This window comes from Megalobrama amblycephala, linkage group LG15 (assembly GCF_018812025.1).
Source record: "Megalobrama amblycephala isolate DHTTF-2021 linkage group LG15, ASM1881202v1, whole genome shotgun sequence".
Classification (NCBI taxonomy): Eukaryota; Metazoa; Chordata; class Actinopteri; order Cypriniformes; family Xenocyprididae; genus Megalobrama; species Megalobrama amblycephala.
In genome coordinates this window covers 21,704,510-21,726,053 of record NC_063058.1, presented here as the reverse complement: position 1 = coordinate 21,726,053, position 21,544 = coordinate 21,704,510, and the positions used below count along the sequence as shown (strand labels likewise).

The window sequence follows — 21,544 nt, the reverse complement described above, 5'->3', positions numbered from 1 at the left end:
CATGTTTGTGTCTGTTTGTATATAACCAATTATATACAGTGTGGGTGTAACACATTACAAGTATCGTGATTTATGTGACAAATCGGGTTACTTTTTTGAGTAACAAGTAACATTACTTCTCAATTTACAACAAAATATCTGAGTTACAAATAAGTAATGCAAGTTACTTTTTCCCCCCATTTATAGACACTGAAATCAGAGGTGTCGTGTGTGCTGTGTAAACAAGATGGCTATTGTTTCTTATTAAAAACAACCCAGCACAGGAGAGAAAAAGTAACGCTACAATTGTAACGCATTACTTTTAAAAGTAACTCCCCAAGTTATGTGGTGGGTCTCCCTTGCCCTCTAGTGGTCGAATACTTGAAGTACACACAACACACTTGTCATCTTTCTGCTGCTCTGCCATTCATACACACTATTTCGATGGAGAGGCGGCTGACTTTGCTTAGAGACTTGAGTGATGTGCACAATCAATGCAATATTCATGGACTCACTTATCTCTCCTTACATCTTTTTATTTTTTGAAATAGAAGTATTTATTCTGGCTAGCCTAGCGTAAGTGTTCTTCCGTTTCCCACCAGTTATACAGTATGTGAAAATGCTGCCCCCTACAGGTTTAAGACGCTAAATTTCAGTAAAATAATAAAAACCAGTAAAAAAAAAAATGCAATTCAATAATTCAGTTCAATTTGAGAGAGAAAGTAGCTACAGATTATTTATCTGACTCACCCCTTCCATGAAATGTCCAAACATCCTGATGAATAGTTAATATTACCCAGGTTATTCAACAGAGTATGCAAATATGATGATGACACATTGGCGTTAAAAAGCTGAATAAGATTTTAATGATTCATCCATGAGGTTTCATTTGTATTTACCCAGTTAATCAGGTTATAAAAAGATTTAAGAAAGATATTGATTTGAAATGTCTGTTTTGTAATTTGTATGATGAGACTATTTATCATCTTTTTTTTATTGTATTTGCACTAAATTGTTCTGATGCGATTTTGACTTCTTTTTTAAGGGGATCTCTGGAACTGACATTAATCCGGAGGACAAAAATATTTTTTATGACAAGCCTTTAGAAAAGAAAATTTGTTTTGTTCTTAATTTGTTTATTATTTTAGGGAAATATCATATTCATAAATGTCGATGGGCAAAAAATACGCCTAGTTTAAATTTGAGCTTTGTCATTATCTTAAATCATTGGAGGGTGTAAGGAACACCAAAGCAAAAAGACTATAGACTGTTGTAAGGCCTTGAAATTCTATCCTTTTTAAGAATCTTTGTATTTATTATGTTATTAGAGATATGCATTTGATTTCAATATCCCTGTGTATATAGTTATTTATCCTTGTATTGTCTGTCTTTAATTTCTTTCTTTTTTTTGTACTGTTGTTATTTTTGTTTTGTAATGTATATGTTTTTATTGAATTTCTTGCTGCTGTTATTTTTTTTTTTTTTTACTGAATAAAGTATTTAAAAAAAGGATTTTTTTTTTTTTTAATGATTCATTATTATGTAATGCATGATTCAGATGTAGAATCACCTGAGATTAGGTTTAGTTGTACCTACTGTTACTAAAGTATCAAATATACTAGTTACAAAATGAATTTGACACGTAATGCCATTACAGTATAGGCAAATGAGTCAAATACTAGAATATAATGAGAAAAATACAAGAATTTTCCACAAAATAATAATCTCTTCCACGGTAAGATCGATTCAAATTTCGCCATATGAGCTGGAACGATATGAAGACCTGCTATGGCAGTTTACTCAAGATAACTAATCAACTTCAGCCTATGATTTACATTAACATATGAGGCCATAATCATAATGATAAACGTGATAATGAGTTGACAGCTGATATTTCAATAAATCAAGCAATTTATGCTAGTAGAGAAACAGAATTTCCCACACCTTTTCATCAGTGACTTTACCACGTTTTGCGTTGAACCCATAGACTGTGGTTGAACCATTATATTTACCATATAAATCATTATTTCTTAATATATTATTCAATAACCGATTCATTGGTCATATAGTAAACTATATTTATTATTTATATTAAATTAAAATATGCCTATATATTCAAAAATAATAATTTAAAGTATTTTAACAGGCTTGGAACACATGAATTTAACATTTTAAATTATAATATAAGCACCCGGAGGTTCCCAAACAAAACACCACTTTAGCTGTGCTCTTTTGGCACAAATGGGCCACAAGCATAGGGCGTGTAATTTTGGCATTTCTTTTGCAATGTGAATTAACGACCACTTTGAATCACACAGAACACAGTAGCCATTGTGCATTTAGTCTAAAAACAATCGACGGGGCGCTGCCTAGCGTCCACTTCCTTGTTTTGGCGATGAACGTGAGGACGTTGTGCGTGATGACGCAGCGCGTAAGGCGATGGAGAGCTGCAGCCGCATTGTTGTGGGGGGAAGAGAGGCGAGCTAGCCTGTTAGCATAGTGTCCATACGGCCAGCCCAATAACGAGCGAAAACAGGCGCGTTAGCATGGTCGAGCTGCTGTTATCTTGAGCGTGTAACTCCGGCTTTTAAATGCTTATTTTTGGATCTGGCAGACCGTTACGGATACCTCATATTACCATCGGAATACAACGGAGAGGCGGCTGGTGGACGATAGCGCGGCTCGTGCACGGATTAAACCTACTGCTGTTCAGTAGGCCACACCGCTGCTGCTTTTAGCTTGGCCGTACTTCCTTTAAAGCTTCTTTTAGCGTCGACGGCGAAGGTAAGAACATATCACAATGTCCCTTGGGGTTTATTTATATATTTGCAACCTGAAACATGCGTGTGTATTCATATTTTGCAGCGCCTGTTTTGTTTTGTTTGACGCCATGTTTGCAGTAATGTCGGTGGGTCTTTCCATACAGCATTAGCTCACTAGCACAGCCACCAGCAGGCCGCCGGATACCGTGTGTGTCCTTGCTGCTCAGTTTGTGTGTGTTTTCTTTCCAGTCCAGTGTGTTTGGCCTTGTTCTGCCCTGCCCCCCTCAAACAAACAAAAGCCTGGATGCAAACCGAGGCTGTTATCTGTTGCTACACACGCCAATGCCTTAGTTAAATGGGTTAGTGTATCAGATTGCGGGGCTTTAAAGTCAGTTATAAAAATAGAAAAAATTAAGGCTCAATTTGGCAGTTACGTTAAATGCTGTTCTATTATTAATATTGTTTATTTACACTTATTATTTACAATGTCAGATGGCGAAATTCACATATTGACAACAAACGCAAGCGCCTTTTCTGTTTCTATGCCAACAGTTTCAAACTTGGGTTTAGGTTGCCATGGATACTGGATGAGATATATGCTTACAGTAATGCTGCTTTCACGTGCTATCGGAAATTTCCTACTTCCTACTTATGAAGTCGTTGTTACGAGCTCGCTGTGTTATCAACACGTGACATTCTATTCGGAGCTGTTCACGTCCTCGGACTGGGATTTATGCGTTTCTATGGCAACACTATCAACTCCTAAAAAAACATCAGTCACGTGGTACAGCTCAGAAAATTCCCATTTTCTTCTAGGACGTGAACACTTTTTACAAGTTGAAATCTCGTAATTACGGTAACTACAACATGGCGTGAATTCACCTCAAGTGCTGAAAGAATTCAATTCGTGGACAACAGGTTCATTCTTGCCTATTTTGAATAAAATGTAGCGTCACATTTGTTGACAACCATATAAACATTCACCACTGTATCTAGATAGCTTGCTGACATTTCTGTAATTTCGTTCGAATACAAGCTATTTTTGCTAATGTAAATATGAACTTCTTTAACGACCAGACAAGGCGATGTAACTGTTGCAGCAATCATTCTCCCCTCCGCCAAGTTTATGGCACGCCCAACTCGGAAACTCGGTTTTCCAGTAGTGAATATGACTTGAAAGGGTGTCCATGTTCAATTTCCCACTAAGAAACTTTATTATAATTCCGCTAACACGTGAAGGCAGCATTAAAGGATTAGTTCACTTCAGAATTAAAATTTCCTGATAATTTACTCACCCCCATGTATAGGTGTAATTTGCGGGTGGGATGGGTGGGACATGTCCCCACCACTTTTTGAAAGGGCCGATATTGTCCCCACCTCTTTTTTTAAACATCTCGCGACATGGGTATCTAATACAAAAGTATAATAAATAACACCTCTAGTTGATTATCAGTTTGTGTTAATAATAGGCGATCTGGCGCTGGGATGGGTTGTTATTGAAATCATGTTGAGTGCTCGTTGTCGCTGTTATCACAGGTGCAACAGTGTTCTCTTGGCGCTCATGCACACTACGGATTCACACGGACGAGCGCTTCAGCGCAAAAATAATCATACATGGTTGGATTAGAACCCGGAACCTCTTGCACGCTAACAAAAATGCTGCCACTAGTCCATCAGGACAATTGATTATCAAAAGCAGATCCTCGTATTTATTAACTAATATACATACTCTCGAGATTAACGACATATTGTATTATAGCAGATGTAAGGAAGAAACTAGGGCTGCACGATTAATCGCATGCGATTGTCACGCGCATTTCGTCAGTAATATCTGCGCAATATCGCGTTCATTATCGAAGGCGATTCATCTGCGATATGAACGCGATATTGCGTGGCTTGTCAGTGATCTACGGCTCTGTCTATTAAATGCCGCTCCACTTGAAAGCAGGTGATGGCGATTTAGCGGTAATCAGGGAACCGGCTTTACTGACGAAATGCGCGTGACAATCGCATGCGATTAATCGTGCAGCCCTAGAAGAAACTATTATATTAATTTTAATATCATGTTATTATTATTATTGTAATAATACAATTACAATAACCCCACCCCCCACATACACATTCCTGTCCCAACCACTTTTTAAAACAAAGTTACACCACTGCCCCCATGTTATCCAAGATGTTTGTGTCTTTCTTTCTTCAGTCGTAAAGAAATTTGAGGAAAACATTCCAGGATTTTTCTCCATATAGTGGACATCAACAGGGATCAATGGGTTGAAGATCCAAATTGCATTTTCAGTGCAGCTTCAAAGGGCTCTACATGATCCCAGCTGAGGAATAAGGGTCTTATCTAGTGAAACGATCGGTCATTTTCTAAAAAAAAAAAAAAATCTTTTTAACCACAAATACTCATCTTGTACTAGGGCTGCATGATTTATCACGATAAAATCGCACGCGATAAGGCAAAGGCTGCAATTATTTAATGCGTGGCTTGTCAGAGCTGTACGGCTCTGTGATCAGTAGTAAATGCTTCTCCATCTGAAAGCCAGAGGGCGCTCTTGCGCAGAAACTCAAAATATGCCCTGCAGCAGAAGAAGATAACATGCATCATATTGCTGTAGCTGAATAAACAGAGAATCGAAACGCTTTGATTAATTAAATATGACTAATAAACACACGACTGCCTTATTCTGTGTAAGAAGCCACATCATCTCACAGAAGGACGCTCAACTGTCTTTATGAAGTGAGTATGGAGTAACATGTTATTAAATGTTGTTTTTTTGTTGGACAAGATGTTAATAAATGCTTCTCGTGTCTGAAAAGAAGTTTGACGCATGTTGCTTTTTCAAATGTACATTATAAGCGACTCAAACTCGCAGTGCTTTCAGATGGATTAGCATTTGGAGCCATATTTCATTGACAAGCCACGCATATAAAACAATCGCAGCCTTTGCGATTTCATAATTGCACTAAGAATCGCGTTTAAGCGATAATCGTGTTCAAGTTCAATGTTATTTTTCATATCGTGCAGCCCTATCTTGTACTGCGCCACGCATTACGCAATCACGTTGGAAAGGTCGGGCGTGATGTAGATGGAAGTACCGCGGTAGGGCGAAAATCAACAATCTCTCCTCCAACTTCAAAATCGTTTGACATCGTTGTTTTACCTTTTTTTTGTAAAGGCCGTTTGACTTAGTCTTTGCACATTCACTTTGTAAAAACTTGCTTGGTACTTCCGCCTACGTCAAGCGTGAAGCTGCATTGAAACTGCAATATAAACCTTCAACCCGTTGGTAACCGTCCACAATATGGGGAAAAATCGAGGAATGTTTTCCTAAAAAACCTTAATTTCTGGGAGGGTGGGGATGAGTAAATTATCAGGAAATTTAAATTCTGAAGTGATCTAATCCTTTAAGGCCAGTTCACGCCAATCATAAAGAAAAGACATTGTTGGAAACCACTTTCAGAGCAAATTTTGCTCAAGCAAATGCTCAAGCTCTTTAAAGTTGTTGGATTCTGATTGGCTGTAAATGTTTATAGTGTTCATCAGCTGGAAAAAAATTTTCTGATATTGATGCCAATTATTCTTTTCCTATGTCATATTCATTATAGTTGTAGTATGGACTTTACGGTAATTTAGCACCCTTGGTGTGAACAGGTCTCAACAATAACTACTCTGAGGAATTTTGTTGTCGCAATTACTTTCAGAACAGCTTTTTTCCAGCTGATTATTGCTCATTTTTCTGGATGCTAAAACAGTTGTTATTTTTGTAGTTACTGCTCTTGGTGTGAACAGGGCTTTACAGTGATATAGTGTGGTTGCAGCGTTGGGTTGGTTTTTTAGCATGCGTGTTTGTAATTCTATCTAGAAATGGAGATTTATGGGCAACTTTTTTTTTAATTCAAAATGAAATCTAATCTTTAGGGGACACAAATTGTGGCTTTGAAACGGTTAAAAGTTGATGTGTGGTTTTCTTGTACTTCAGTTCCTCTGAGGCATTCAAAATGAGGAAGAAGGTTCGACATAATCGTGTCGCCACCCCGCAGAGGCCTCCCTCACCCATCAAACCCTCACGCAACCGCGAGACCTTGACATACGCCGAGGCTCAGCGCATGGTTGAACTTGAGATCGATGGCCGTGTGCACCGGCTCAGCATTTACGACAAACTGGATGTCATCGACAGCGAAGACCCTTTAGCTCAGGAGATCAGCGAGTGCACCAGCAACAAGGAGAACACGGAGAAGCCGCAACAGGTTCTTGTGCGCTCCGTGCGCCTCAAAAACAACCAGCAGAAGAAGAGCGCCGCTTTGACGACTGTGCAGGGTTCGCCAGCTCAGGGCAGGCTACCGGAGCCAAAGATCCGAACGGTTGAATACAACCTCCCAGCGGTGCCGCGGAGGCCGTCGACGTACTACACCTACGTGGAAAAGACGCTAGATGAGCTCGACGAAGAGGTGGAATACGACATGGACGAGGAAGACTACGCGTGGCTCGAGCTGATCAACGAGAAGAGGAAGAGCGACGGCTACAGCCAGGTCTCTCAGAATCTCTTCGAGTTCCTCATGGACCGTTTCGAGAAGGAGTCTTTCTTCGAGAGCCAGGGCCAAGGAGATCCGCAGCCACTTATCGACGAGGACGCTGTTTGCTGCATCTGCATGGACGGCGAGTGTCAGAACAGTAACGCGATTCTGTTCTGTGACATGTGCAATCTCGCCGTGCATCAGGAGTGTTACGGTGTCCCCCATATCCCAGAAGGCCGCTGGCTTTGCCGCCACTGCTTAAATTCTCCTTCCCAGCTCGCCGAGTGCATATTCTGTCCGAATAAAGGTGGTGCGCTTAAGAGAACGGATGACGATCGATGGGGGCACGTGGTCTGCGCCATCTGGGTCCCGGAAGTCGGTTTCACCAATACGGTTTTCATCGAACCAATTGACGGCGTGGCGAACATTCCTCCAGCTCGCTGGAAACTCACCTGTTACCTGTGTAAGAAGAAAGGAGTGGGCGCCTGCATTCAGTGCAGCAAGGCCAACTGTTACACGGCTTTCCACGTGAGCTGCGCTCAGAAAGCCGGTCTCTACATGAAGATGGAGCCCATCAAAGAGGTCACTGAATCAGGAGCCACTACGTTCTCTGTGAAGAAAACGGCGTACTGCTGCTCTCATACCCCAAACGGTTGCGTGAGGAGACCTCTTACTATATACGAGGACTCCAAACCCAAGAACGGTTTATGTCCGAAGGCAGCTCACAGGGAGAGAGCGAAAGGATGCCAGAAGAAGAAGAACAAAAAGCCAGAATCTGAGCCAGTCGCAGTGGTTCCGACGGTTTCCGGGCCTAGTATTACGCCTAAAAGGTAGGTGTGCATTCGATGAAATGTGTTTATGGAAAGATGAGCTAAAACTTAGTTTTGAATGGTTATAAATAGGGCTGCACAATATTGGAAAAACTGATATTGTGATCTGACTTTTTCTGCAATATATATTATGATATGAAGAAATACAGTAACATTCACCGGATTTGACCCCAAATTACCCCATTTACTCACCCTTAAGCCCTCCAAGGTGTATATGACTTTCTTTTGTCAGATGAACAGAGATATATTTAAAAATATCCGTACTCTTGGTAGTGAATGGGGGGCATGTTTTGAAGCCCCCCCCCCAAAATGCATCCATCCATCATTAAAATAATCCATAGGGCTCCAGGGGGTTACTAAAAGCCTTCTGAAGTGAAGCGATGGCTTTTTGTAGTAAAAATATCCATATTTAAAACTTTATAATCTAAAATAACTAGCTTCTGCCAGATGACGTTATTATGTCATGCATCGGGTCAGAGGTCACTCTTCTGCCGCAAATCGATGCGTACAGCCATCTGCCGGAAGCTAGTTATTATAGTTAATAAAGTATTTAATTTTTACAAAAAACCCATTGGTTCACTTCAGAAGACCTTTATTAACCCCCCAGATATCGTGCAGCCCTAATTTTGAATCTCTGTGATTCCCTTTTGTTTGACTTGTGGATCTCCTTCCTTGCAGTTTCAATACAATCCTCAATCAAGTATCTGTCCAGAAGAAGAAAGTGTTTGTGGAACGAGTTCTCAGTTACTGGATGCTCAAGAGGCAGTCGAGGAATGGCGTCCCGCTAATAAGGCGCCTGCAGACTGCCATACAGACGCAAAAAGAACCAGAAGAGGTGAGACTCTCTCAGGCTGGAGTGATTGACAGCCCAGGTCATATGCATATGAATTTTGAATGAGGATTTTTTTTTTTTTTTTGAATGACAGGCGCCATATGTCGAGGACCGTCAAGCTCTGACGGAGCAGTTAAAGGACTGGCACCGTTTACGGCATGACCTGGAGCGCGCTCGCTTACTGCTGGAGCTCATCCGCAAGAGAGAGAAGCTAAAGAGAGAGGAGGTACAAAGAGAGAGAAATTACGATTTTTTTTTTTCCATTTAATTTTTAAAAATATTTTTTTATAATATAACATAAACTTGGTATCAATTGGTACTTTTGAGATTCCTGATGTTGTTGACAAAGTTAATGTAATTTCCACCATGTTTTGGTCTGGTTTCTACAGATGAAGTTGCAGCAGTCAGTTTTGGAGATGCAACTCACTCCGTTTCCTGTCCTGCTGCGAGCAGTGCTGGATCAGCTGCAGGAGAAAGACCAGGCTAAAATCTTTGCCCAGCCTGTCAGCATCAAAGAGGTCAGGCTGTCTCATTCCTATGGGCTATGAGTCATGTTGACCTTATCAAAATCTATAAATTGTTCTTATAGGAAGATTCCCGGTGTGAAAAAATTGCATAAAACAGGGTTTTTTTGGGTTTTTTTTAGCTTGAGTGAAATTTGAATAAATAGATTATAAAAGGTATCATGAACAGAATTTAATGCATTTAATGCATATTGTTTTATGAAAAAAAAAAAAAGTTATGTAGGCTTCGACTCTTATTCCTTGCACCATAAAACACAGCACAATATTACAGGCTTTGTAGAAATATATACAAATTAATTGAATTCATTTTGACTTGATATGAATCTATATTTTCTATTTAGTGTGTGTGTTTGTTGTATTGAATTAAAGAAATAAAAAAAATCAATAAATAATATATATATATATATATATATATATATATATATATATATATATATATATATATGAAGTTCTAAAATAATTTAACATATATAAAATCACTAAAATATGTGAATTTAATACATATATATATATATATATATATATATATATATATATATATATATATATATATATATATATATATATATATAAGCGTGTTATACATGAAAATGTTTAGCTGCCTTTATATTTTAGGAAAGGTTGTGATAATATTTTGGGGCCTTTGTTAAAACCCTTAGTTTTGATTGAATTTTTCTTCATTTGTGCTATTTTTGTTTTGATGGTTTTACTTTCATTCTAAAATTTGGGAAAATATTGAATGAGCAGGTGTTTCCAAATTCTTTGAGTGTACATAAATCTTGTACTTTTGTTCTATGTTTGATTTCCCTCTTGCGTACAGGTTCCTGATTATCTGGACCACATCAAGCACCCCATGGACTTCTCTACAATGAGAAAACGCATCGACTCCCATGGATATAAGAGCTTGGATGAGTTTGAGGATGACTTCAACCTCATTATCAACAACTGCATGAAGTACAACGCCAAGGACACCTTTTTCTACCGCGCTGCTGTGCGTCTGCGAGATCACGGTGGAGCGATCCTCAGGAAGACACGGCGGGACACAGAACGGATAGGTTTCGACTTCGCCAGTGGAATGCACCTCGTTGAGCCTCCTAAGATAGAGCCACCTCCAGCATTTACCTGGGATGATGGTAATTACCTACCTGTTACATTTCTACGTTAGACTACTTAAAATCGAAAGTTACATATTTTGGGTTATTGATGAACCATTATAGATTTTATTCTGTTTTTGTACCAGTTGACCGACTGTTAAACCCAGCCAATCGTGCGCACATGTCTAAGGAGGAACAGTTGAAAAAGCTGTTGGAGATGCTGGATTTAACCAGTGCCATGAAGTCATGTCCTTCCAGGAGCAAACGACTCAAGCTGCTCAAAAAGACCATCGGTGATGTGCGAATGGAAATGGGTCACAAAACGGAGCCTCCTTCATTGGGGCAGAATAATCCCAAGGAAGAGGAAAAAGCGGCTCTTTTTGTACCACAAGCTACTGAGGAAGAAGGTGCACTCCTATTGAATCACGTCATTTTTAAAAAAAAAATGTAGTACAATTATTTCACATAATTTTGCCAGTATACGCAGTGCGGTCAATTTTTTTTAACACACATTATCATAATTTTTTTAACACACTATATATACATGTTTAATTTATGCATTTAAAATCCAGCCCATTTAGCATTTTTTTTTTCAAGTTAGCAGCATTCAATAATATATGAAAGAAAACCATCTGTCCATTTGGTTTACGCATTAAAACCCCTCTGGAGAATCTGAGAGTGGATGTAAACATTTTGCAACACAAATTTTTGAAGAATTCCTCCTTGGGATCTCAAAAAGCCCAAAATCTATCTGGATTTAGCAAGAAACCAAAATTCAAAAACTCATCCGAATGATTATCAGCAGCAATTTTTGGACATAAGAGCAATGTTCCTACAACATACCCCAATATCTGGAAATCAAGTGGCAGCAGCTTTTGCAACAAATCAACAGCATCAGTGTATACACATCCCTGACCCAAGTTCAGTTTTCACTGCAGAGGCAAATGAATTGGCATTGACATTTCTTCACAACAGGATTTTTTAATAACTGATTCATAATGATATCTTGTCAAAAACATGTTTGTCAAAAGTCAGTTTGAAGGCATATTATTTTAATTATCTTCCTTAAAAGTCAGTTAAAAGCCATTTTAGCCTCTTTTAAGAACTGTGATATTCTTCAAAATGGATTTGTACTAAATATTTAATCTGTCATTACAGGTGACAAGTCATTACCTCCAAAACTTGAGCCTTCAGACTCTGTGCCACTCCTGAAAAACTCAGAAAGTCCCTGTGAACCTCCGACACTGAAACCCATGGAGCCCAGCCCTGAAAAGTGCCCGAAAAAGGTCAAATTTGATGGGGAGACGTTCTCTACCTCACTTCTAAACGGTCTCTCCCCTGACATTCTGCCCTCTGAAAATAACGTAATGGTCGCTACCTCCACTCTCACCGAACCAGCGAATATGGTCAACCGGCGAACAGCTGTGCTGTTCCGAAAGTCAAAGAGTCCTCAGAAGCCGTCGAACACAAGTGAATCCTCAATTGACTGCCCTCAGCTGGGCACTAAGACGTTCCTGTCTGTGGTCATCCCTCGGCTCGAAACCCTGCTCCAGCGCAGGAAGCGGACGCGCAGTGCAAGTGGAGACAGTCAGGATGACGAGGATGAGTGTCCGATCAAACGCTTGGATACTGGTATACAGCTTACTCTTTAAATTTCGAGAAACATGGTACCTTGCCTGGGTATGTTTTAGACAATGTTTTGTATCTGCAGGCCTGTCTAATGGCTTTTCGGAGCCAAAGAAAGGGCTACCCGTGAATCGACCGTCAGAGCCTCGCCGCCGCTGTGCTTCAGAGTCCAGCATCTCTTCTAGCGGAAGTGGGAGCATACAGGAAAACACAAGGTGGGAATGAGAACATAAAATACAATTTCTAATTTCGTACTATATAATGTTTTTGAATTAAAGAGGCCATATTATGCCCTTTTGCAAAGTCTTGATTTTGTTTTTGGGTTCGGTTTTCATGCTTGAATGTTCAAAAAAACCATTATTTTTCTCACATTTTACATTATTGCAGCACCTCTCTTCTCAGTCTGTCAGTAACGCTCTGTTTAGTTCTGGTCTCTACGAAGCCCCTCCTTACAAAAAGTGCAATGCGCTCTTATTTGTTGGCTGGACCAGTGTGTTGTGTTTGGTCAACCACTTCAAGCATGTTTGGGAAAATGTAAAAGCTTAAAACGCCTTTTTTGAATCTCTTTTAGTGATGTCAGTCACACAAAGAGTGGGAAAGGGAAGCTGGCGATGACGAGACGAAACACGACGGATGATAAAAAAGAGCTGGTCAATTGCGTGGAACCGGGAAACATTTCCAAAGCCAACAAGCTGGCAGCAGGTAAGCATCCAGCTTTTTGCAGGCGTGAACGGGTATGTGGGATTTTACACCAGCCCCATCCTTCAGCTCTGAGAAATGGGTCAGACCCTTTCTAGCAGCTGCATTGGTGTCCCGTCAGCTCTGTGGAAGCTCGCTCTTCTTCCTTTTGCTTGCTTTGCCACTGACCTGCTCTTCATGGCTTTGTCTAACACAATAAAGACCTCTGCCTACTGCCGTAGTGTCTGCATGCGTGAAACCCTCATGTTTTAATAATCATCACGGCTTATCCTGTCCTTCTGGGTAGTTGCTGCTTACGTTTGCTCATTAACATGGTGCTTAAAGGGGCGGCTCATCTGAAAATGAAAGTCCTGTCATCATTTACTCACCCTCATGTCGTTCCAAATCATTCTGTTCTCTGTAAAACATGTGAAATGTTGATTATTTGCGCCTTTCTTTTTCATACAGTGAAACTGTAGTGATCACAAGCTTACGTTAAATATTACGCCAACTATATTAGTATCCACACCAACACACAATAACTTTATTTTTGGCATTTTTTACATTTATTGTAATAGGACAGTAAGCAGACAGGAAGCGAAGTGAGAGAGAGGGGGGGGATCAGGAAAGGTCAGAGAGCTGGGACTCTAACTAGGGTCGCACGAAGAGCAGCGGAGCTATATGTCACCATGCTGCCCACGAGGCTATCGGCATTGACACAATAACTTTATTTTAAGTGCACTCCGCAGTTGTTGTTTGCCCCTTTAAATTCTAGAGCTCTTTAAAGTCATGTGGTCTCTGATTGGCTGTCAGTGATTTTTTTAAATGCAATTATTTTAAATGCAAATGAGCTGCTGCGCTCTGGCCTAAGAGGGCAGAGCTTCAAGAGCTCGTTCTCCGGTGTCAGGAGTCATTCAGGAATGTGAAGCGTCTGTTTTCACTCTAGAAAATCACTGTAAGAGCTTAATAAAACACAGTGCAAGTGAGCATTAAAATATTATCCATAAACTCTCTCTCTCCCTTGCATTATCATCAACATACACAGCGAAGTACACAAACACTCGTTACAACTAACAGGAAACAAATATATAAAGACCTTATGCCTTTACGGGTGGTACTTAATAAACTGGTAAACTTTATATACTTAAATTAACTCCGATGAACTGTAATAAAGTGCTCTCACCTTCATTACTGCCATATCCAGTATCACTCTGGAGGCTGTAAGCTGGATCACGAACAGTTACTGATCTATCCTTGAGTAACAAATTTTTAGCTCAACCGGTTTTGGATTGTCCCTTTGTATTGAAATTCGTTCACAAAGCAATCCGGTATGAAATGATTCGCGTAGACATAAACAAATTTCGGTAGAGCTGAGGGAGCATTTTCTTCAAAAACAAAATGAATCCACCTCGTCTTCAGCGGCTCAGATTTCGGGAGTAAATGGAGAGAGCTATGTGGATTAATCCTTCCAGCTACAGAACACCTAAAACGCTTGGGAGACATTCTCGTCAGTGCAGCAATGGCGGACTGTGTACAACTCACTCAGGGTGGTTCTATGTTAAAACGGCAGTGCCTTTCAACATTTGTGGGCGGGGCCTGTGGCTAATGTGACGTCACACTGCTAGGGATCTGGAAATGGCTTGTTCTGAAAAAAAGGAGTGGTTGGATTTTTTTTTCATTATAGGGTGGTTGTGTATACACACTGCCAACACACATTTATGTCCAAACACCATGCAAAAGTGAATTTTGCATAATAGGTCCCCTTTAACATTCATTTTTAAAAAGTATATATAATAATATTATTATTATTATTATTATTATTATTATTATTATTATTATTATTATTATTATTATTACTATTATTAAAGTCAATACCAGCATAATTGTGACACCACTGATGAAAATGATTAACTTATTACTTAAAGTTATAGTTATCATCCTTGGTGTGAACCGGCCTTAACTCTAAAATTTATTCATGTAGGTATTTGTTCATAATAGTAGCTCTGAAACACTATTTGCATTTCTGCATATTCAGATTTGGCCAGTGTTGTTTTACGTCACATAATTTTTGAATATGCACAAAGCAAATGAGATTTGACTGCTATAGCAGAGGGGAAGATTTTAAGTTAATAGAGACTTTAATGTCGACATGTTCTTTATGGAAATCATATGACTTGAGAGGTCATGTGGACTACTTTTATCACATTTTTGGAGCTTGACACTCCCTGTTCTTGCATAGAAAAAAGCAGAAACAAAAAAAAAAAATGGTCTTTTTGTGTTCAAGGAAATTGTGGTGGCTTTTTGAACTACTTAGGGTGTGTAAATGATGACGGAATTTATATTTTTTGATGAACTAACCCTTTAAAGGTAATTTCATCCTAAACAGTATTTCTTGAACGATTTCCTTGACTGCTTACCATCATAATGCTGAGTGAAATCTTTTGGCCTGCCACGTGCTTTCTCAGAAATAGAAGGCTTACTTCTGCATTCTGACTCGCAAGCATGTCAGAGTCTAAGTGGACTCATTAGTCACATGACATGTTTGACCTTTCCAGACCACACCAAAACCATTTTCAGCACATTTTTTTTAATTCTGTTTTGAATCAAAAAATAAATAAATACAAATAAATTTGTTTTTGGAAGTGGCATTTGAAACATAATGGTGTATGGTTATTGGCTCGGCATGCTTCCGTTAAAGAAATGATCCACTGCTGCTGATTGGCTAAATACTGCCGTGGCTCTTGAGGTGTTCTGCGCCATTTTTTTACGGTGAACCCCTCATAACTTTCCATTATTCCTACTTTCATAGAGATTGACAGCAGCAATATTTGGATGCCTGCTAACACTACACCACTAAATCTGGAGCCCCTTAAACTAGTTTGGGCCAAACTTAGTGGATATCCTTCCTATCCTGCCTTGGTGAGTGTGCATGTGTGCATGCCGTCAGAGACTGGTTCTCCTTCTCTTCCTCTTCATTATTTCATGCATCAGCCTCCTCAGTGGCCAACAGTCAACCATAACATTATTGTCAGGTGATACAACCAGGATGTGCATGTGCGTACATTTTTTTTTTTTTTCTTCCTTTCTTTCTTTCTTTTTTTGGGGTGTATGTGAGTGAGCGTGTGTGTGTGCGCGTGTGCGTGTGTGTGCGCGTTCCTGTGTTTTGTGGCAACCATTTCCATTTCCAACAGTTTATACATTAGCAGTCACAGGCACACTCTGAGTTACCAGGTTACCAGGCCTTTCGAGATGCACGTTCGAAGATTACTGTTGTGTTGACGGCCTCTCTGCCCACCTGTAGATCATAGATCCTCAGATGCCTCGCCCGGGTTGCCATCTCAAAGACGAGTACATTCCCACCCCTCCACGGGACGTGCTCAGGGTCGGAGAGCTGATGCAGTACAGGTCCAAGGAGAAACTCTTCCTCGTCCGCTTCTTCGACAGCAGACGCAACTGGTGAGAGAAGTATTCAAATATCTATACTGCAAAATGTGTTAACAATGCATCTTACACCAGATGTTTTTAAGCTCTCCTGGGGAGATGTGATTTTATATTTTACATTTAAAAGTGTAAAAGCATCAGCAAGGTACTTTCAACAGACCATGAATAACCTTAAAAGCACGATTCTTTCCACAGCAATAATGGATGGGTTAAATATTACTGTAGTAATAGTTCTGCATTATATAACATACGTTGCCTTAATCAAGAATGTTCATTAACTTCAGCATTGCATGATACCATTTCAAAGTGATTTCCATCATTTTGACAGATAATAAATTGTATTTACCTATGAAAACAAACCTGGAAAGAGACGTGAGGATTTGAGGAGAAAAACGAGAGAATCTTTGTGCATTCCAGTGAATTAATAGTGTATATATATATATATATATATATATATATATATAGTAAATTAAATCAGGAGAACAGACCACAAATGTGCAGCATATGTTGTCCTTTTTCATACTATTACAGTGGAATGCAAAGGGGAAAAAATGAAAGAATGTAGCGACTGAAAAGAGCTCTTGCCATTAGAATCGTTGTTTTCAAATTCACAGCTCATTCAGTCAATCTGATGGATAAACTTTATTTTGTAGGGCCACCTTATGACTTGAAAATGATTAGTTTCAGTCTTTTTAAATGGAAGTTCCCCAAACTGGAAGTGCCACACATAATTCAAAACACAACAATACAAACACAACAACCATTTTTGCATGGTTTTTGCCACAAAATTGTTTTATTATATATGGAAAGCACTCTCTCTTTTAAAAGCTAGAAAGTTAATAACAGCTCTGTTCTTGAAGTAGATAAACTTACAGTTTCTGCCACAGAGATACACTAAAAACGGAGAAGAAGACTTGGAGCATGCGCATGAAACCTTGCAGTGATATCATCGTTTCACAAAATATACAAATTGGCTGTACACAGTGTTTTCAGATTTATCCACTCTGGGACCCGGTTTAAAAAAAATAGCAGTTTCAGGCTCCTAAAACACCGGTTCTGTCTGGACGAAATGCCGATACAATACAGCATTTTTCAAATATGCGACTAAACGTGTCTCCATGTGGACGGGCTCCTTCTCTCTCTCACTGTCTCTCTCTAATTACTGCATTACTAACTGAATTAGTCTGCTGTCAGTGGCTGAAGTCTCCATTACTAGCTCTAATATGACATTTTGGAATTGGCAATGGAGGCATGGGATGAGATTCAACGCCCCGTCATCAATTATTCCTTACATATGTATATGTGTGTATATATAAAATTGGTTATATATTATTTTTTGTAATGTATATTTAATTAGTTTTAGCTTTAGTACAATGACAAAATAAGTTTTGTAAATGTGATTTTATTAATTATACATTTAAAATTATTACAAAAATAATATTAAAAATGTTTTTAAAAAAAATAAATGTTTTATAATTTATTTTAAGTGTCTTAAAGGGTTAGTTCACCCCAAAATGAAAATTCTGTCATTTATTACTCACCCTCATGTCATTCCACACCTGTAAGACCTTCATTCATCTTCAGAACACAAATTAAGATATTTTTGATGAAATCTGATGGCTCAGTGAGGCCTGCATTGACAGCAAGACAATTAACACTTTCAATGTCCAGAAAGCGACTAAAGACGTATTTAAAACAGTTGATGTGACTACAGTGGTTCAACCTCAATATTATAAAGCTACAAGAATACTTTTTGTGCGCCAAAAATAACAAAATAACGACTTTATTCAACAATATCTAGTGATGGGCGATTTCAAAACACTGCTCATGAAGCTTCGAAGCTTTACGAATCTTTTGTTTCAAATCAGTGGTTCGGAGCGCGTATCAAACTGCCAAAGTCACGTGAACTATTGAAATTTTGAAACGTTTTGAAACACTTCTGATGTAACGAAGCCTTGTTTACTGAAAAAACGTGACTTTGGCAGTTTGATACACGCTCCGAACCCCTGATTTGAAACCAAAAATTCGTAAAGCTTCTGGGTTTTTTGCCGCACAAAAAGTATTCTCGTCGCTTCATAACATTAAGGTTGAACCACTGTGGTCACATGAACTGTTTTAAATATGTCTTTAGTAGCTTTCTTGGCATCTGAAAGTGTTAATTATCTTGCTGGCAATTAAGGTTGAAACGTCTGAAGACGCATACGCATTTATAATATGGTTTGCAGAAAATAAATAAAACAGACAGACAGAGTTAGGCTAATGTATGTTTCTGTCGATGGATACGCATTCTGGCTTCCCCTAAACTTGTTCAATGGGAGTGCCGTATGTTTTATATGACCAGTCATTTACTGTATTTGTTTGTGCTGTTTGATTTATTTGTTCTTATTTTCTTTGTTTTCATTTAACAGTAGTAATTTTTTAACCTGAACATTGCACATACCGAACCGTACCGAAACCGTGAGCCTAAAACGTGATACAAACCGAACCGTGAGAAATCTGAACCGTTGCACCCCTACTGGCAATGCAGGCCTCACTGAGCCATTGGATTTTATTAAAAATATCTTAATTTGTGTTCTGAAGATGAACGAAGGTCTTACGGGTGTGGAACGACATGAGGATGAGTAATAAATGACAGAATTTTCATTTTTGGGTGAACTAACCCATTAATGCATGAAAATATGCAACTGCCTTTGTGTTAATAAGGGTGTCTATCACAAGGATATCATATTTAGGGGTGTGTCATTAAAACCTTTTTAAAACCCCTTTCTTATCCAACTGTCTGTTTCTGTAGTATTATGCTGGGTAGATGTTTCACTGTGGACGGAGAAATGTCCTGAAACTCAGCTGGTTGGGACACAGTGTTACGTTTAAAAGTTCTGCTTCTGCTGCCTTATTTAAATAACTCTGTACTCTTTAATCTCCATCAGGCAATGGCTTCCTAAATCCAAGATGGTACCGTTTGGAATCGACAAGACCGTAGACAAAAGCAAAATGTTGGAAGGCAGAACGTCAGGCCTCCGTAAAGCTGTGCAAAGCGCCTTCAACCGTGCCATGAACCACTTGAGCCTTGTCCAGGACTTAGGCGCTGAAGATCAACCCCCATTCATGGGGTGATGTTGGAGGGTTTCATCAAGCCCCACGTTTACCCGACGCTACGCTCCCGTATCAGACTGGCCGTGTTTACCGAGCCCCTCCCAATTCTGTTAGGAGCCGGCGAGCTTCTCAACTAACGAATGTGAGAGCGCCTTCACTCTCCTGTAATGTGCTGCAAGACTGCTGTGAACTCACACACTGCCATCTACTTTCCTTTACACTTCCATCACCATCCACGATTCGCCTCGTGTTTAACTCTGGCTGTAAATAACGTCATCCTAAATTATCCGACACTAATTTATTATTTTTTTGGTTTGTACCGCACACGACCTCCTGGAAGATTTTTACTTCAAGGTAATTTCTCAACCGCGCTGAGGTGCGAACCCATCTGGTGCTACATCACGTGCAAAGCCTTGATTTTTCCATACTAGAGACTTTTGGAAGGGGCTGACGCACTTACTGTATCAAACTTTTGTTGTTATTCTTTTTTTTTTTTTTTTTTTAACGGTTAAGTTATTGTAATGTCAATGCAAGCTTCTTCTCCTTGGCATTAACATGTTATCTACTTTTTTATATAAAAATATTCTTATGGGACACAACTAAGTGATGTTTGTAAATATTTATATAAAGCTAAGAAATTATATACATGTAATACTTTAGAGTGGTTAAAAAAAAAAAATTCGGAGAAGAGAAAACAACAGTAGCGATGAAAGCCAGAAGTGCATCACTCATGCAAAACCAAAAATTTTGCTGCCCAGTTTTTGTTTTTTTCCTTCTTTTTTTGGAATGTTTATTTCCTTTTTTTTTTTCATATTCGTTTGTGTGAATGTTTCAGGCAGGTAGTATGAAAAAAAAAAAAAAAAATCCCCTAATTTGTTGCTTTTCATTTTACTGTGCTCTCGGGAACTGTATTGTAGGTCTGAATAAAGATGTGCCTGTACAAATGTGTTGTATTAGGACAAAGAAAAGTATGCAAAACTTTATATATTTGGAGTAGGCATATTTTGGTGGAAGCTGTGTTTGCCTATTTTTGCTTTGTGTGTGGGTGTTTTAATCATAGCCATCTGTTGTGACTGTTTAACTGTGTCTCTCTCCAGTATGGATTCTGGGTAGCATTCTGGGTTAAAACACTTTTTTTTTTTTTTTTTTATGAATGTCTTGTATTGACCGGTACTCTTGTTTCTTTTCTCTGGGAGGATCACATTATAGCCAATGATAGTGAGTGCTGGCGAGATCCAGTATTTTTTAAGTACACTGAAAATAAACACAAAAAAATTTAAATTGTGTTGTTTCTTTTTTATGGTTGATTTCTTAAAACAATCTTCTGTTTGTCTACTTTAGACTATGTTTGGGGTCTAACTGTATGAATAATAGTATATTTTGAAACAAACTCCTTATTTTTCTTCAATTTCTAAATTTAAGGATTTTTCAAATTTAGGTTTTTTTTTTTTTTTTTTTTTTTACTAAACTGTTACACACACACACACACACACACAGTGGGTACGCAAAGTATTCAGACCCTTAAATTATTCACTCTTTGTTATATTGCAGCCATTTGCTAAAATCATTTAAGTTCATTTTTTTCCCTCATTAATGTACACACAGCACCCCATATTGACAGAAAAAACAGAATTGTTGACATTTTTGCAGATTTATTAAAAAAGAAGAACTGAAATATCACATGGTCCTAAGTATTCAGACCCTTTGCTGTGACACTCCTATATTTAACTCAGGTGCTGTCCATTTCTTCTGATCATCCTTGAGATGGTTCTACACCTTCATTTGAGTCCAGCTGTGTTTGATTATACTGATTGGACTTGATTAGGAAAGCCTCACACCTGTCTATATAAGACCTTACAGCTCACAGTGCATGTCAGAGCAAATGAGAATCATGAGGTCAAAGGAACTGCCTGAAGAGCTCAGAGACAGAATTGTGGCAAGGTTACAAAAACATTTCTGCTGCACTTAAGGTTTCTAAGAGCACAGTGGCCTCCATAATCCTTAAATGGAAGACTTTTGGGATGACCTGAACCTTCCTAGAGCTGGCCGTCCGGCCAAACTGAGCTATCGGGGGAGAAGAGCCCAAAGATCACTGTGGCTGAGCTCCAGAGATGCAGTCGGGAGATGGGAGAAAACCAGGCACTGCTCATCACCTGTCCAATAC

General features: G+C 39.0%; 1 protein-coding gene across 2 annotated transcripts; it reads left to right on the top strand.

The window, feature by feature from the left end:
• Positions 1-2,392: 2,392 nt before the first annotated feature.
• On the top strand, positions 2,393-20,661 carry brd1b (bromodomain containing 1b). Of its 2 annotated transcripts, XM_048159546.1 has the most exons (13): positions 2,393-2,763; positions 6,728-8,092; positions 8,771-8,927; positions 9,019-9,150; positions 9,314-9,442; positions 10,269-10,581; positions 10,689-10,949; positions 11,701-12,174; positions 12,254-12,383; positions 12,740-12,870; positions 15,656-15,765; positions 16,148-16,302; positions 19,215-20,661. In XM_048159546.1, exons 2-13 carry the CDS (start codon positions 6,747-6,749, stop codon positions 19,399-19,401), a joined length of 3,525 nt encoding a protein of 1,174 aa, XP_048015503.1. In that variant the 5' UTR covers positions 2,393-2,763; positions 6,728-6,746; the 3' UTR covers positions 19,402-20,661. The 2 variants fall into 2 exon arrangements, with proteins under 2 accessions (XP_048015503.1, XP_048015504.1); XM_048159547.1 differs by lacking the exon at positions 15,656-15,765 and having other exon boundaries at positions 2,394-2,763; positions 19,215-19,378.
• Positions 20,662-21,544: the final 883 nt, after the last annotated feature.

Excerpts from the sequence above, each read along its gene's own strand:
- brd1b (XM_048159546.1), top strand. The coding sequence starts at position 6,747 with ATGAGGAAGAAGGTTCGACATAATCGTGTCGCCACCCCGCAGAGGCCT. Across the intron at positions 8,928-9,018 it reads CGCAAAAAGAACCAGAAGAG|GCGCCATATGTCGAGGACCG; the intron begins GTGAGACTCTCT and ends TTTGAATGACAG. Across the intron at positions 9,443-10,268 it reads AGCCTGTCAGCATCAAAGAG|GTTCCTGATTATCTGGACCA; the intron begins GTCAGGCTGTCT and ends TCTTGCGTACAG.